The sequence below is a fragment of the Hylobates moloch genome, unplaced genomic scaffold (genome assembly GCF_009828535.3).
Source record: "Hylobates moloch isolate HMO894 unplaced genomic scaffold, HMol_V3 SCAFFOLD_2, whole genome shotgun sequence".
In the NCBI taxonomy this organism is placed as follows: domain Eukaryota; kingdom Metazoa; phylum Chordata; class Mammalia; order Primates; family Hylobatidae; genus Hylobates; species Hylobates moloch.
This window is the reverse complement of record NW_026652277.1, coordinates 54,118,274-54,133,719: the sequence shown is the minus strand read 5'-3', so window position 1 is coordinate 54,133,719 and position 15,446 is coordinate 54,118,274. Positions and strand designations below refer to the sequence as shown.

At 40.6% G+C, this 15,446-nt stretch overlaps 1 protein-coding gene across 1 annotated transcript in view; it reads left to right on the top strand.

Annotated features, from left to right (window-relative positions):
- FRAS1 (Fraser extracellular matrix complex subunit 1) overlaps positions 1 to 15,446 on the top strand; it is a 461,949-nt gene that overhangs the window by 433,461 nt on the left and 13,042 nt on the right. Inside the window, exons 66-70 of the mRNA XM_032149306.2 lie at positions 1,674 to 1,888; positions 5,161 to 5,311; positions 7,344 to 7,451; positions 8,471 to 8,630; positions 12,362 to 12,478. Coding sequence (XP_032005197.1) covers positions 1,674 to 1,888; positions 5,161 to 5,311; positions 7,344 to 7,451; positions 8,471 to 8,630; positions 12,362 to 12,478 — 751 coding nt within the window. The remainder of the gene's footprint in view (positions 1 to 1,673; positions 1,889 to 5,160; positions 5,312 to 7,343; positions 7,452 to 8,470; positions 8,631 to 12,361; positions 12,479 to 15,446) is intronic.

Here is a 15,446-nt window from a genome sequence, read left to right as displayed (position 1 = left end):
TCTCGGCCATGGCAGGGAGCTCTGGAGAGACTTGTCCTACTTCCAGCTGACACAGCCAGACCCTTATAGCCTACCTAGCTTAGTCACTGGATGCAGGCTGCCCCGCAAGGGCATGACCTTGGGCTGAGCCAATGTGCAGCTGACGCAGAGCTGAAGGAGCTGACAGCTGAGGCAGCGCATCTCTGTGTTCACCACAGCAGACATTTGACTTTACAAAGAATTCTGTCCATTTCCGTTTACCTTAGCAAGTGCACATTAAATGCATATTTCCTCTTTTCACAAATGATGAATCATTTAACAGTGTTTCTGAAGACAGAAATGCATTCATATTCTCTTTCATATTCGTTAAGCATCACTTTTGGTCATGATGGTCTTTATACAGTAGAAATTAGCTGAGTGCAAATTATTCGTAAATCACTGAGCTACATATGAAAGTTTAATTGGTCCACATCTGTAGCCAGTGGAAGAGACATACTATGTTTAAATGCTAAAGTTTGCACCTTTTCCTACTTAAAAGCAATTAAATTCAAGACATGTTAATTGAGTACCTAGTCATCATGGGGCAGAGGGCTAGGTGCTGGGTCTCAAGCATTCTAAGATATTTATCAACCCGTTTAAAATGCTACAGTTGCTTTTAGTACTATAAAAATTTTAACCCAGCCGGGCACGGTGGCTCATGCCTGTAATCCTAGCACTTTGGGAGGCCAAGGCTGGTGGATTGCCTGAGCTTAGGAGTTTGAGACCAGCCTAGGGAACACAGTGAAACCCCGTCTCTACTAAAAACATAAAAAATTAGCCAGGTGTGGTGACATGCGCCTGTAATCCCAGCTACTCGGGAGGCTGAGACAGAAGAATCACTTGAACCCAGGAGGAGGAGGTTTCAGTGAGCCGAGATCGCACCATTGCACTCTAGTCTGGGTGACAGAGTGAGACTCCATCTCAAAAACAAAAAATAATTTAACCCTAATATTCTAAAATTGTATCTGTATTCAGCTCCCTACTACATAAAGTTCTCCCTTAATTTAGAGCCATTCATGTGCTTCGCAGTATTTGATTAAATAATTTTTGCCTGGCACAGGTGAGAGTTACAGGCATCATTAGTGAGCTATTTACCCATTAACAAAAAATTAAGACTTTCCGCCACCAAGAGTTCAGAAACTGTATGAGCAAGAAGAAGTAGTCAAACGTAGGTGTGCTGGCTTTTTTTTTTTTTTTTTTTGAGATGGGGTCTCGAAAAAGAAATTTTAAAAATCACTCTTAATAATTCACCAATGAATGAGCCATACAGTAAATCCATTTCTTCACGACTGATGGGGACATATATGAAGCACTGGACCAGACTTGCCAGGTGTAACAGGCAAAGCTTCAGAGTGTTTTCCTGTCCAAGTTCTGCCGCCTTCATTCATTGTATCATTTGCTCACCTTTTCCTCCCTGGTTCCTGTGGTCTCTTAGAGGTGGAGTCCTCCATTCAACACCTGGCAACAGCAGTTAGCAAGCGCTTTCCAAGATCCCTCACATTCTCCCTGCACATTGGTAGCCCTGGGTTGCTTTGTTAGTAGGGTCTCAGGTGACTAAAAGCGCTTTTAGTGCGAAAGGGTGAGCTCTTCGCCCCACCCTGCTCCTTGGCGTCCACAAACCAAGTTATCGTTCCTTGTTCTTCCCTCCCCGGCAGAGGCAGGGTTCCTGGATGATGTGGTCTATGATAGCACCGCCCTGGGGCCTGGCTATGATCGCCCCTTCCAGTTTGACCGCAGTGTGCGAGAGCCGAAGACCATCCAGCTCTACAAACACCTGAACCTGAAGAGCTGCGTGTGGACCTTTGATGCTTATTACGACATGACTGAGCTGATTGACGTCTGTGGGGGCTCTGTAACTGCCGACTTCCAGGTGGGTGCCCCGGGGCTTGTCTGAGGACTCTGCATATGGGTGCCATGGTCAACCTTGTTTGATCCTGAAGCACTTCAGTTAGCACTTTGCCTCCAGAACTGGGCCAACCAACTAAGGGAATCTTCTTTGTAAGTCCCTCAAGCAAGATCTTGGCAGCACTGAAGCTAGAGAAGGCCCCAGAAGTCCTCTAAATCAAGTTAATGTGGGAAAAACTTACTGTCTGGCATACTCACTTATGTAAAAATCCAATATTTACTTCTCTAGGCATATATGTTTTTGTATTTATAATGCATATATTTTGGAAAGCCAAAAATATTTACATTTGATGCTAGGGTTATTACTACATTGATGTATTCTCTTCCCCACCTGGGAAAATGCGTCAGATGACGCAACCTGTCTTTCAGAAGATAAGAAGAGCTCTGTTGTCCTATGCATTGTGGAAAGATAATTGCTTAAAACATTTTGATTTCATACCTATTCCAAACTGCCAGCCCCCACAAAAATAGACACTTTCTAAAATATATATTACCATTAAACATTAGTGTATTAGTCTATTCTCACACTACCATAAAGACATACCAGAGACTGGTAATCTATAAAGAAAAGAGGTTTAATTGACTCACAGTTCCACATGGCTGGAGAGGCCTCAGGAAACATAATCATAGCGGAAGGGGAAGCAGACATGTCTTACATGGTGGCAGGCAAGAGAGAGCAAGCAAGAACAGGGAAAACTGCTTTATAAAACCATCAGATCTCATGAGAACTCACTCACTATCACAAGAACAGCATGAGGGAAACCACCCCCATGATCCAATCACCTCCCACCTAGTTCCTCCCTTGACATGTAGGGATTATGGGGATTACAATTCAAGATGAGATTTGGGTGGGGACACAGAGCCAAACCATATCAATTAGTGACAATTGAAAAATTTATACCAAGAAGCCAGAGTCAGAGAAGGGCAGTTATATCAAAGGGCCAGTGAGACTAGGCTAATCTGTCCTCATGGGAAAATTAATTCTAAAACGGGTTCTATCCAATTTTGAGCAGTTATCTCAATGAGCTAAAAACTAGTTAGATGTTTGTTCTTCATTTCAAATCAGGTTTATCCTCACTGAAGGAGAGAAATTATGGAGGGATTTAGAGTAATCATTTAGAGAACGTGTCTTTGATTAAAATTTATTGTTTTCTTTGTGGTGCCTCTCAGCCTGGTTTCCTCTCATTTTGTATACACTACTGCCATCTACTGAATAGAATTTTAAGGCATTCATAGGTTTTCCATTTCTCCAGTTGTGTAACCTTTGACTTGGAAAATGCAAAACTAAGTGATTTGTTTCTTTCCTGGCCTCTCAAAAATTAGTATTCTCTGTTGTTTATGATTTTGCTCTAATTACGTTTGAATATTTTTGTTCAGAATATGCTTAAAAACCTCAAAGACAAGGATTTCTTATATATATATATCCCACTTTTAAACCAACACAAAAAAATATATACACAGAAGTATTTTGTTGTTGTCTGTTTCTTTGAAAATAACTGAAATTACTGACATATGGTAGGAAGAATATAGAACTTAGAACTAAGGCCTAGTTGGTACCTTTTGCTATCAAATCAGCAGGCTTGGACAAGACATAACCTCTCTGAACCTCATCTGAAACTGTACTAATAATCTCAACATGAGAAGGTGCCTTGCACAGTGTACCTGGCGTAGAATAGGCATGCAGTAAATATTTGTTGTTTTTTTTTCTTTTTAAAGATTAGTAATATCATAAGGGCTAAAGGAGGATAAACAAAAACAAATGAGAGAAAATTAATTTTGCCAATCAGCTAGAGAGTTTATTGAAGTTCTGATAGTGTGATTGGAGCAGGTGTATTTAGCAAAACCTGTGTATAAGGGACAGAACATGGTACAAGGTCCAAATAAAATCTGGAAATTTTCTTAAAAAGAAGAAAAAACAGGGGGGGCCGGGAACAGTGGCTCACACCTGTAATCTCAGCACTTTGGGAGGCTGAAGCTGGAGGATCACTGGAGCCCAGGAAGTTGAAGCTGCAGTGAGCTATGATAGAGTCACTGCACTCCAGTCTGGGCTACAGAGAGAGACCCCCACCTCTTGAAAAACAAACAAACAAACAAAGTAAGGCATGTCAAAATGGAATTTTTCAATGAGTATGGAGTTAGTTGAGTCTTTTGAGAAAGTTGGCATCAAATTTTAAATCCCTGACAACTTTGAATATTAAAAAAAACTTTAGAAAACTATTAAAGCATTTGGTTTTTTCCTTAATTACCCATGGAAACACTTTATACTGTACTTTCAAACAAAAGAAAACTATAAGTCCCATAGTATATTGTAGTAATTAGCCAATGATAAAATAAAATTGTTTTAAGCTAAGTTTTTTTGTTTTATATATATATATATTTGTGGAAGAAAGTATAAAAATATTTTTAAAACGTGTAAACTAACTCCCCATTCACACACACATATACAGCTAGCTTCACCACAAAAGCTTCTGCTACCATTCTGTTATCCTTCCATCCAGTTTTGTTCATTACATAGTAAAATAAAAATGATTGGGCCAAATTAAAAGCAGGAACACAAACCTCCTTAGAAGAAATGTTCTCTTGGAAGTGTGATGTGCTGCCTTTTCAAAACTCTTTCCAAAGCATTGCATGGGACAGGAGATTACTGAAGTGCATGCAGCTCTGAGCTGTCCATTGGTGAGCTTCCTAGATATGATTTCAATGCTCAGGCCCTTTGTTCCTGGAGCAGGAGATGAGAGCACTCACTAAAACATCCTAAGTTAGGCACAGGTTCCTCCCAGGCGTCTGGATGTGGGCATCTTCCTGAAGATGGTTGACTTGGGCTCTCCTACAGGTCACTGGGAAATGGTCAACACAGGAGTTTGTACTGAATGGTAGACCCCACATCCACCGGGTTGATCCTTGGGAATAATTGTAATATTCTAAAATTTCAGCCTAATCTTCTAGCAACTGAACAGAGCTCATTCTCCCACTTCAAAAGTATTTTTGTTCAAGTGTCACCTCCTTAGAGAAGCCTCTGCACATGACCCTGTCTAAAGAAGCATCCTGGCCACTTTCTATTCCATTACTTCCTTTATTTTTTTAAATAAGTAAGTGCAATCATGGGCACTTGCTTAATAATTATTGAATAAGTGTGTGACCACCTGGTTGCATGAAAATGGAACCAAGATGTGGTGATAGTATGTCTTTTCATCCCAGGGGAGAAATAACTCTGTGTGCATACTGCTTCCCCGGCAGGTGAGGGACTCTGCCCAGTCCTTCTTGACAGTGCACGTGCCTCTGTATGTGTCCTACATCTATGTGACAGCCCCCAGGGGCTGGGCCTCCTTGGAGCACCACACCGAGATGGAGTTTTCTTTCTTCTATGACACTGTTCTCTGGAGAACAGGTATGCCCATTGACACCTTAACTATCCCTGTAGTTAGGGCTTCACTCAAGCAAGATTGAAAGAAGAGTAGTGACTTTTAACAGTAGCTGCATTTCTCATCCTGTTATCCCCTAGACAAAGTGGGGCCACCTCAAGTCTGGAAAGTGCAGATCTGTGGTTTCTGAAAAGAATGATGTCCTTCTGTGCTGATGCTGGAAGGTCTCAGCCCAGATAGCTAAGGTCCCAGAGTAGAGGATGGCAAGTGACAGATGAGTCCTCTACTGCCCGTTAGGGATTCAGAGGGTTGTGTGTTCTTTTGGAGTATAACCCAAATAATCTTCATTTTCTCCTAGTGAAAAATGGTGTGCTTCATGTTTTTACAAAGCAAAAGGATCTTCAAATCAGATGCATGGAAATGAAAAATGTGTCAAGAGCACTTGAAATATTCATGTCAAGTAGCCCACTTTATTCATTTGGCAGAGTCTGCTCTTTAATTGCATCCTCCAAAGAAGGGATTTTAACCTTCTGAAGTCAAGGGCTGTGATACTGAATGTTTAAAATGACCCTTCCCTCAGGCTCATCCCCATGACTGTCCTCTTTGGGAGGAGCCTCCAAGAACTAAGTGGGAGGCAGCATTTCAGCTGGGAGCCCACACCTCACCCCCACTCAGTTTCCACACCTACCTCTTCCTACTGCTTCCACGTAGATGCTCCTTAAAACTCCCCAATTTTCTCCTCCATTCTCTGCAATGGTTCTTGGTTATTTTTGTTTTTCTTGTTTTTTTTTTTCTCATTTTTAGTGTCCTGTACTTCACACACTACCCCTAACCTATTTCCCCAAACCCATTTCCCCAAACCCATTTCCCCTAAATTCTGCTGCTCCCATCCTCCCTGTTTTCCTCTTCAGGGGTGAGATGCTTTATCTGGGGCAAACACACTAAAAAAAAAAAAATACAAGAGTTTTCTTTTGAGAAAGCTTCATCTCTACTAATTGAAATTACAGTCATCATTCATATCTATTAGTGTTTGGTTCCAGGACCTCCCACAGACACCAAGATCTGAGGACACTCAAGTCCCTCATATAAAATGGTGTAGTATTTATGTATAACCTATACATATACTCTCTTATGCTTTAAATCATCTCTAGATTACTTATAAAGCTAATATGATGCGTATGCTATATAAATAGTTGTTATGCTATATTGTTTAGGAAATAATGACAAGAAAAACAAATCTGTATATGTTTAGTGCAGATGCATTTTTATTCTAATATTTTCTATTTGAGGTTGGGTGAATCCACAGATGCAGAATCCATGATGTAGAACGTACAGATACAAAGGGCTGACAGTGTAGTCCTTTCTTCTATGAAATGTCTTAGGCTCAAATCATTTTTTGCTTTATATTTCTCATGGGAAAATAACTTCAGGCAGCTTTCCCACTCTGGGTCAGATAATTCCTTGAGCTCTTGTTTTTGTTTTGTTTTGTTCAAGTTCATGTTTCTCCTCCTTACGTTACTCTTTGGTTTTGGTCTTTCTGAACTCACTGGGGACCATGACTACAATTTCCTTTATTAAAGCCACAGCTTTCTTGTGTCATGTTGGCTTTCTGCAAGCTGGCTTTAATTCTCCTTTGGTTTGAGTACTAAATGTAGCCACCAGGACTTTGTTTATACCTCCATTAAGTCTGGAACGGTATCTTGGCGAGGAAAAGAAAATACAGTAAGAAGCAGATGTGCTGTATAAAGTTTGATAGTAAGAAGTTTTAAGATTCATTTTTTTGCTGAACCCTACATCTGGGCTAAGTGGAACTTACAGGTTTGAAGGGTCTATGTCAAGAACAGTGGAACCATTACAAAAAAAAAAAAAAGAACCAAGTGAAATTAGCTGTCATACAATTTTAATTGGCATATGTTTCTATAGACATAAATGTTATCTTGTTACATTCAAATAAATGTGCCGCTATACTTAGAGGGGTCCTTGGGATAACTTATATGTGGTTGCTGTCAGGGAGGAATTTTCTATGCCCTAACATTTTCTCTCTGCTTTCCTGCCCAGGAATCCAGACAGACAGTGTGCTCTCAGCAAGGCTTCAGATAATAAGAATCTACATTCGAGAGGATGGCCGTCTTGTCATTGAATTCAAGACCCATGCCAAATTCAGAGGTAATATCAATGCTGTTTTTTTTTCCAACTTTTTATTAAGAAACATTTCACACATACAGAAAGTTGAAAGAATAGAACAGTAAAAAACAGTCAACAATGATTAACATTTTGCTATACATCCATGTGCACATACATGCATACATACCTTTTTTTGTCACATCGTTCAGAAACAAGTTGCAGACTTCATGTGAAGTTACCCAGAATACTTCAGTTGACATCTCCTAAGAACAAGGACATTCTCTTATACAATCACAACATCATGATCACTTCTAAGATATTTAGCATTGATTCAATAATATCCAGTCTCTATTCATATTTCCTTTCTTGTTCCACAAACATCTTTTCCACTTATTTTTATATTTGTTTATTTTATAACTGCTTACATAAAAAGAAAGAAGTTCCAGTTATGATTCATATGTCACAGTTTGATTGTTATATCGCTTTAGTTTCTTTTAATCTAAAATATTCCCCCTACTTTTATTTATTCGCGACACTATTTCAGTGCAGTTTTAAAGAGTGGAGGTATCTTGCTGATAACATTTACCCTTTTAATGATGTTTATAATTATACCCTTCTACCAAGGACTTGAATGTCCCTAAATGTGACTTTTATCTGATGCTGATATTTCTATTTATAAACTACTGAGAACTTTCTACCTCCAAGAAACATGTTGGTTAGAATTTAAAGCTATGTATATTCAGTGTTCATTGTCACATAAAGACCCCTATTATTGTGAATATACTCATTAGCACCATTTCCACAAGGAATATTCCTATTGTTTATAAATAAATACATATGACTATGATGACCATCACAAGTAGGACGATGGGCTGTGCTGAGATGCCATGCTATCCCCACCAGTGTGGAATAGATTCTAAGGGGCAAAATGGGCTAACCTTAGTTGTTTGAAAGAAGAACATTAATTCAGTTCTCAGGCTTTTGTGGGGCTCTACCACAAGTACAATAAATTCAAGCTCTACCACAAGTACAATAAGTGCATGTGTTTCCCCTTCAAATAGGACAGTTTGTGATGGAGCACCACACTCTCCCAGATGTGAAATCTTTCATATTGACTCCAGACCACCTAGGAGGAATTGAATTTGACTTGCAGCTATTATGGAGCGCTCAGACTTTTGATTCTCCACATCAACTCTGGAGAGCCACAAGCTCTTATAACAGGTAAATACAGTGACAGAGGCCTCCATGGGTAGAGCTGAATGGTTTTCCATTTCTTTCAGGAGCTTGAGAAATAGCACTTTTCTCTGAAGGCTAGACTTCTATTTTAAAAGGGGAATTGATAGAAATAAGCCTCAGCTGGGAATGGTGGTGCTAACTGGTAGCCCAGCTACTCAGGAGGATCGCTTGGGCTCAGGAGTGTGAAGCTGCAGTGAGCCATGATGGCACCTGCAAATAGCCACTGCCCTCCAGCCTGGGCAACAGAAAGAGATCCTGACTCTTAAAAAATAATAATAATAATAATTAAAAGAAATGACATTCTAGCAAACAAAGAAAGAAACAAATCTTGCTCAGATCAACTTCTGATATATAAATAGGAAGTGCTTACACTTATTCCAAGAGTGAGACCAGAAGGGGCACACATCACTTCCACCCACAACCTATGGTGGGGAACTTAGTCACATGGCACACCTGCCTACAAGGGAAGTTGGGAAATGTGCCTAACTAAAACCTTTATCGAATAAAGAAATTTCATTTCAATTACAACAACCAGTGCAAAATATAGTATCTCTGATTAAGTCCATATGTCGTTTACGAGATTTATCCCTCTCCCACACCCAGTATAGAGGTAGAATAGGAATTTAACCAACATAGTAAAATATCCCCCATCTGTAAAAGGGAAGGATGGAAAAAGAAATTAAAACCAGTATGACAAGGATAAGTGGGCAACCAGGAATCTATCATAAATATATTATCCCCTTTTTATAGATAATGAGAGTAAGAGCTATATTTAGCATTAAAATCTTATTTCAAATTGCCTTGAGAATCATTTTCAAAAAAAAAATTCCAATCTTAAAATTTTTGATCTTATATCAGATATTTTTATTGTATAGTGATTCCTTTGAAATTGATATATAATAACCTTCAAGGACTGTGCTTCATGCACTTTGTCCCAGTTTACAAACAGGGAAACTGTCCTCCTTTAAGTACTCTGCTGACATCTTCATTGCCACTCGGATGAAGCCCACCCTCCTTCTGCAGCATACAAGGCCCAGCCTCCCCTCTGGTTTCATCTCAAACCCAGCCTTCTAGCCACATTAGTTACTCACCAATCCCTGAACCCACCAGCCCATCCATACCTCCATGCTTTTGCAATTCCCTCAGCCCTTGCTGCTCTTTTCCCCTTGCAAAACTGACTCCTCTGAGACCCAGCCCAGCTCAAATACTCACCCCTTTGTGACAGCTTCCCTGACTTCCCATGCAGTACTAGCAGCTCCCTCCTGCCTCCTGGTTCCTACTCTGTTCCAGCTTCTGCTGTAACACAGCTCATTATCTTATGATGGTCTATCTGCTGGTCCCAGTTTTTCACTAGGTTGTGAGCTGCTCCAGAGTAGAAGGCACATATGATTCATCTTAAATCCCCAGAACCACAGGTTTTAGCATGTGGTAGGTTCCCAGCAAGTAGCTTTTAGGAGCTTACATTTGAGGTGAGGAGATAAAATACATAGATAAATGACAAAATGAAGAACCCCACCAAGCACTCCATGCTAAGCATACTGTGAGAGATACAGGATAATATCAAGACCGTAGTTGCTCAGGGAAGAGAGAGCCAGAGGCTGGGGAGTTGTATAAGGATTCCTGAAAGAGGTGAGACAACCTATGGTCCATGTTGTGATATGGGAAATGCTTAGATTCTAGCAAGGAGATTAAAAGAACTGCGGGATTAAAGACATGTACCTAAGACTGTGTTTGGCATGTTTGAAGGGATAGTGAGGAAATGGACCTAAGTAGTATTTAGGAATAGAGAAAAGTAGGACCGAAGACTTGGGAGGCTATGCTATTTGTCTTGCATTCATTTGTTCAACAAGTATTTATGGAATGTTTACTGTGTGTCAGAGAAGGTTCTGGGCACCTTGAATATATTGGTAAACAAAATAAAGATCCCTAAGTATAGGACTTAAAGTAAGGAGACACAAAACAGTAGACATAATAAGCCAAGTATAACAAATGTCAGAAGGTGATAAGCACTATGGGAAAATGAATGGTTTGGAGCAGGGTAAGGGGAGACAGGAATGGGGAGACATTATAAGTTTAATTTGAATGTTTCCAGTAGACCTTATCCGAGCAAAGACTTGAAGGAGGCGAGGGAGTTGGCTATGCAGAAACATGGGGAACAGGGTTCCTGGTAAAGTTCCTAAGATGGCAACATTTGGGCATGCTTGGAGAACAACAAGGAGGCCCATATGGCTGGCATGGAGTGAGCAGGGAAGAGAGTAATAGACAATAATGCTGAAGAAGTAAAGACTGGGAGTAGGGCCACGGGGTGGGGCCTTGTAAACCAGTGTGCAGCCTCTGGCTTCTACTCTCTAGGGCAAGGAGAGCCCCTACGGGGTTTGAATAGAGCCAGTCACGATCTAGCCAGGCATGGTTTGTTCCGCCTATTTGAATATTTCTATTAATGAAGGGTTACTATCCACATTATAGGTGTCAGTTTCCATGTAATTTAAATATGGTATACAAAGTCTCATTTCCTGCTGATCCAAGCTTTGAAGGAAAACTGCAGACATACAGACTTTTAGAATAGGAAGGAGCTTAGAAATAAGGGCCCTGAAAGTCTGCATGCTTTGTTAAAATCATACAGCCATGACAGAGGCAAGCTGAGGTTCTACTGGTTCCCAGTTTCCAGCCTGTGCCAGTCCACTACGCTGACCCCAGGATGTGACATAAAAGTTTTATTATTGTTTTTAACCAAATCTTTGCTGTCCATTTACTGATAAATAGATAAGTATCCCAAAATGGTCAAAACAAGCACAGCATTTATGAGAACTGTTCACAGATCCCTCACAGTTATAATGAAGATTCATAGCCCTGTGCTCTCCATTCAATGGATGACAGACTCCCAAGGCCCTTGAAGAAGGTTCCTGAAGCTTCTGAATGCTTGGCTGCCTTCCAGACCACCTGACAGGGTTGGAGCTGCCACCCAGTGAGAAGTGTGGGAGATGAAGTAGGAGAGAGGTCCAAAGGCTTCCTGCTCACAGAGTCATGAACTGGAGAATCCTGGGCCCCCCATAAACAGGGAAGTCCCCAAGTCCCCGTGAGTGGTCTCTAATGAGAAGTGATCTTGTTCTTTGACTTTATAAAGGGATGAAGCTATAGAGTTTGAAAGGGGAACCTCAAAATTGAGTGTGAGTGAAACGGGTGCAGGGACGTTCTGCAGGGTGCTGCTTCCGTATGCTCTGGAGTGGTATCCTGGAATCCCGAGGCATTTGCTACCTCCTGTGTCACAGCAGCACCTGACACTGTCACATCTTCAGAAATAAAAGCTGCTTTTCCATTTGGGAATGCATTGAATAGGGTATCTGTCAACAAGAAACACTAAACAGAAATTGTCCAACAAGTTTCATGAAATCCAAAGGAAATGGCCAATTCTGTTCTGTCATCACCTGAGCCTTCCATTTTCATAGGTAGTGTGCCTTTCTTAGCTTTTCTCATAAGAAGGACCTGAATACATGAATACATGAAAGTAACTCTATTTAACACCTCTGGATAATACTCTGAATGTGAGGATAATCGAAGATGAGTTCCCGAAAATGGTGTTTGCAGACTTGTAAAGTTCTTAGATGCTGGACACAAATACCACCTGAAAACTGTTTAGTGAAGGCCGTGTCTTTCTGGGTAAGCCAGCAACCTATCAGTTGTTCCCTACGATCACAGTCTGCTCTGCATGTTTCCAGGAAGGACTACTCGGGAGAGTATACCATCTACCTGATCCCTTGCACAGTGCAGCCCACACAGCCCTGGGTTGACCCAGGAGAGAAGCCTTTGGCCTGCACTGCACATGCCCCGGAAAGGTAGGAAAATATAGTCAATCCTCAGTATTTGTTGATTCCTTATTTGTGAATTCTCCTACTCACTAAAATTTATTTGTAACCCCCAAATCAACATGGTGCTTCCATTGTCATTCACTGACATGCACAGCAGAGTGGCAAAATATTTGAGTCACTTAACACACACATCCCCAGCTGAAGTCAAACCCGGTGATACTCTGCCTTCTTGTTACGGCTCTCATACTCCAAACAAGTGTCCTGTGCACAGTTTATTTAGTGCCATGTGTTTTGCATTTTTGTGCCTTTTGTTGATGATTTCTCCATTTAGAATGGCTCCCGAGTATAATGCCAAAGTGCTTTCTAGTATTTCTAAGCATCAGAAGGCTGTAGTGTGCCTTATGATAACCATGAGTTTGATAGAAATGAATCAACAATGTATATTAAATAAGGGGTCTTTACACAGAAACAGACATAAAACAAGGTTATATGTTAATTGGTTGATATAAATGTTGTGAACAGAGGCTCATAGGAATTTAACCCTATATTTCTTCTAGTAGCTATGGCTCAATATCCACTAATTCATTATTTGTGGAGACTTCATAGAGCATAACAATTGTGAATAATGAGACTCAACCATACATCAGCCCATATTCACCTCAGACCTGAGACTGTATTGTGCTGTATATTCATTCATTCATTCATTCATTCATATTTATTCAGCTCTTCTCACGTGTTTGCTCAGGTCCAGGCGTTGAGGTGATAGCGCTACACTAGAACAGAGGATTAAAAGTAATCTGTGCTCTCAGGCAGTTTATAGTCTAGGGTCACCTTTCTAGGAGCTGAGCAAAGTATATAGAAAACATTGCTGAGATAAAATGCCCAAAACAGAATCTGACATTAACATTAAGAGAAGACTATTTGAAATGTGGCTTTTAAATAGAAGACTGAGAATTGGCTATTGGATTTGGCAATACTGAGGTCATTGGTGAACTCCACCAAGAGCAGGTTTGGTGGACTAAAGGGGATACAAGCCTGATTGGGGTGAGCTTGAGAGAGAGGTGAGAAAGTACAGGCAGCAGGGATAAACAGTGCTTGAGGAGTTGCTATAGAGGACGCCAGAGCAAAGGGGCAATAACTGGAAACAGATGAGTCAAATAAACAGCAGGTTTTATTTGCTTTATTTCAGGATGCTTGTATGCTAGTGGGAATAATCCAATCGAGGGGAAATTTGATGATGCAGGGGATAGAGGGAAAGCTTGCAGAGCCAGATCCTTGAGCAGGGCAAGGGAGTAGATCCAGGGCATGAGGGAAGGGCTGGCCATAGCTGAAAGCACAGAGAGTTCATCCACTGAAGAGGCAGGCAGCAAATCAATGGAAGCAGGTGAAAGGAAAATTGGGAGACTGGGAGGGTAAGGATGACAAAGTGAATATCTGATTGAAGCTATTCTCCCTGTGAATGAAAAGCCCTGCATCTGCTGAAAGTGAAGAATGTCAAGGTTTGAGAAGACAGGAGGAAAGAAACAGGGCCATCTCAGACAGTGGAAAAGAGTAAATATACTAGAGGGTTACAGCTAGCAGCAGATCAGGCAGTGTGGAACTGCTTTTAAATTGCCATATTATCGACATAAAACCGTACATATTTAAACTATAAAATTCGATAAGTTTTTACCTATGTACACACTTGTGAAACATCACCACAGTCAAGACAGTGACAAGATAGGGAACATATCCACTTCCAGAAAGATTCCTCATGTGCCTTTGTAGTTCCTCCCTCACATCATCCCTTCCCTTTCTGCCGATAACCACAGATCTGTTTTCTGCCACTATAGATGAGTTTGCATTTTCTAGAGTTTTTTATAAATGACATCATACAGTGTGAATTCTCTCTCTCTGGCTCATCTCACTCAGCATGATGATTTTGATTCATCTGTGTTGGGTGTATCAGTATTTGTTCCTGTTATTTCTGGGTTGTACTTCATGGTATGGATGTACTACAATTTGTTTATCAGTGATCAACTGATGAACATTTCCGTTGTTTCCAGTTTGGGGCTATGATAAATAAAGCTTCTATGAACCTATATGTACGAGCTTTATATAAACATGTGTTTTCTGTTTTCTTATGTAAATACCTAAAAATGGAGTGACTCGATCATATGACAGATGTATGTTTAACTTTTTAAGAAACTGCCAAACTGTCTTCCAGCGTGTTTGTAAATACGTAAATACGTATGTCCATTCCCACCACGAGAGTGCACGCGCTCCCTTTCCCGTGCATTCTGCTAATGTGGTTGGGAGGTCCTGGTGTGGCTGAACAATTAAGGAGTGGGAGGAAAAGAAGAGAGGAGCTGGAAAGACATGAGGTGGTAGAGAGTGAAATGTTGGAAATGAGATTTTTGGCGATGGTGCATAATGGGCCTGTGAAGAGTAGGTAGCTGTAGGAGGGTGGTGAACAAGCTCTTTGGAGGTGAGGGAGTCAAGGAACTGGGAGTCTGGGGTAGTTGATAGTTCATCTGAATGCATGTTTAAGTCACAAAGATTCATGGCAGGAACAATGCCAGGAAGCACCATAGTTAGCCAAATGAAGGAAAGAAGGTGACCAGGAGAATGGTAGTTTGCTGCAGTAAGGAAGAACAATGGGAAAATAATCTGATGGGATATTCTGGGGAATTTTAATTATTTAAATTTTAAAAAATTATGTAATATTTTAGATATTCAGAAGACTATATATATCTATATCATATAGCAGATCTACCACCCACCTTAAGAAACTCAAGAAAGAGAACATTACCAGTACTCCTTCAATACCCTCAATGCCCCTATCCAATCATACTCCCTCTCTCTTCCCCACTAGGGTCACCACTAACCTGATATTTGTATTTATTATTCATTGTTTTGGTTCATGGTTATACCTCATGTATACTTCTACATGGTTTTGCAAGTTTTTGAACTCTAGACAGTAGTCCCCCCTTTATCTTTGGAGTAAATGTTCCAA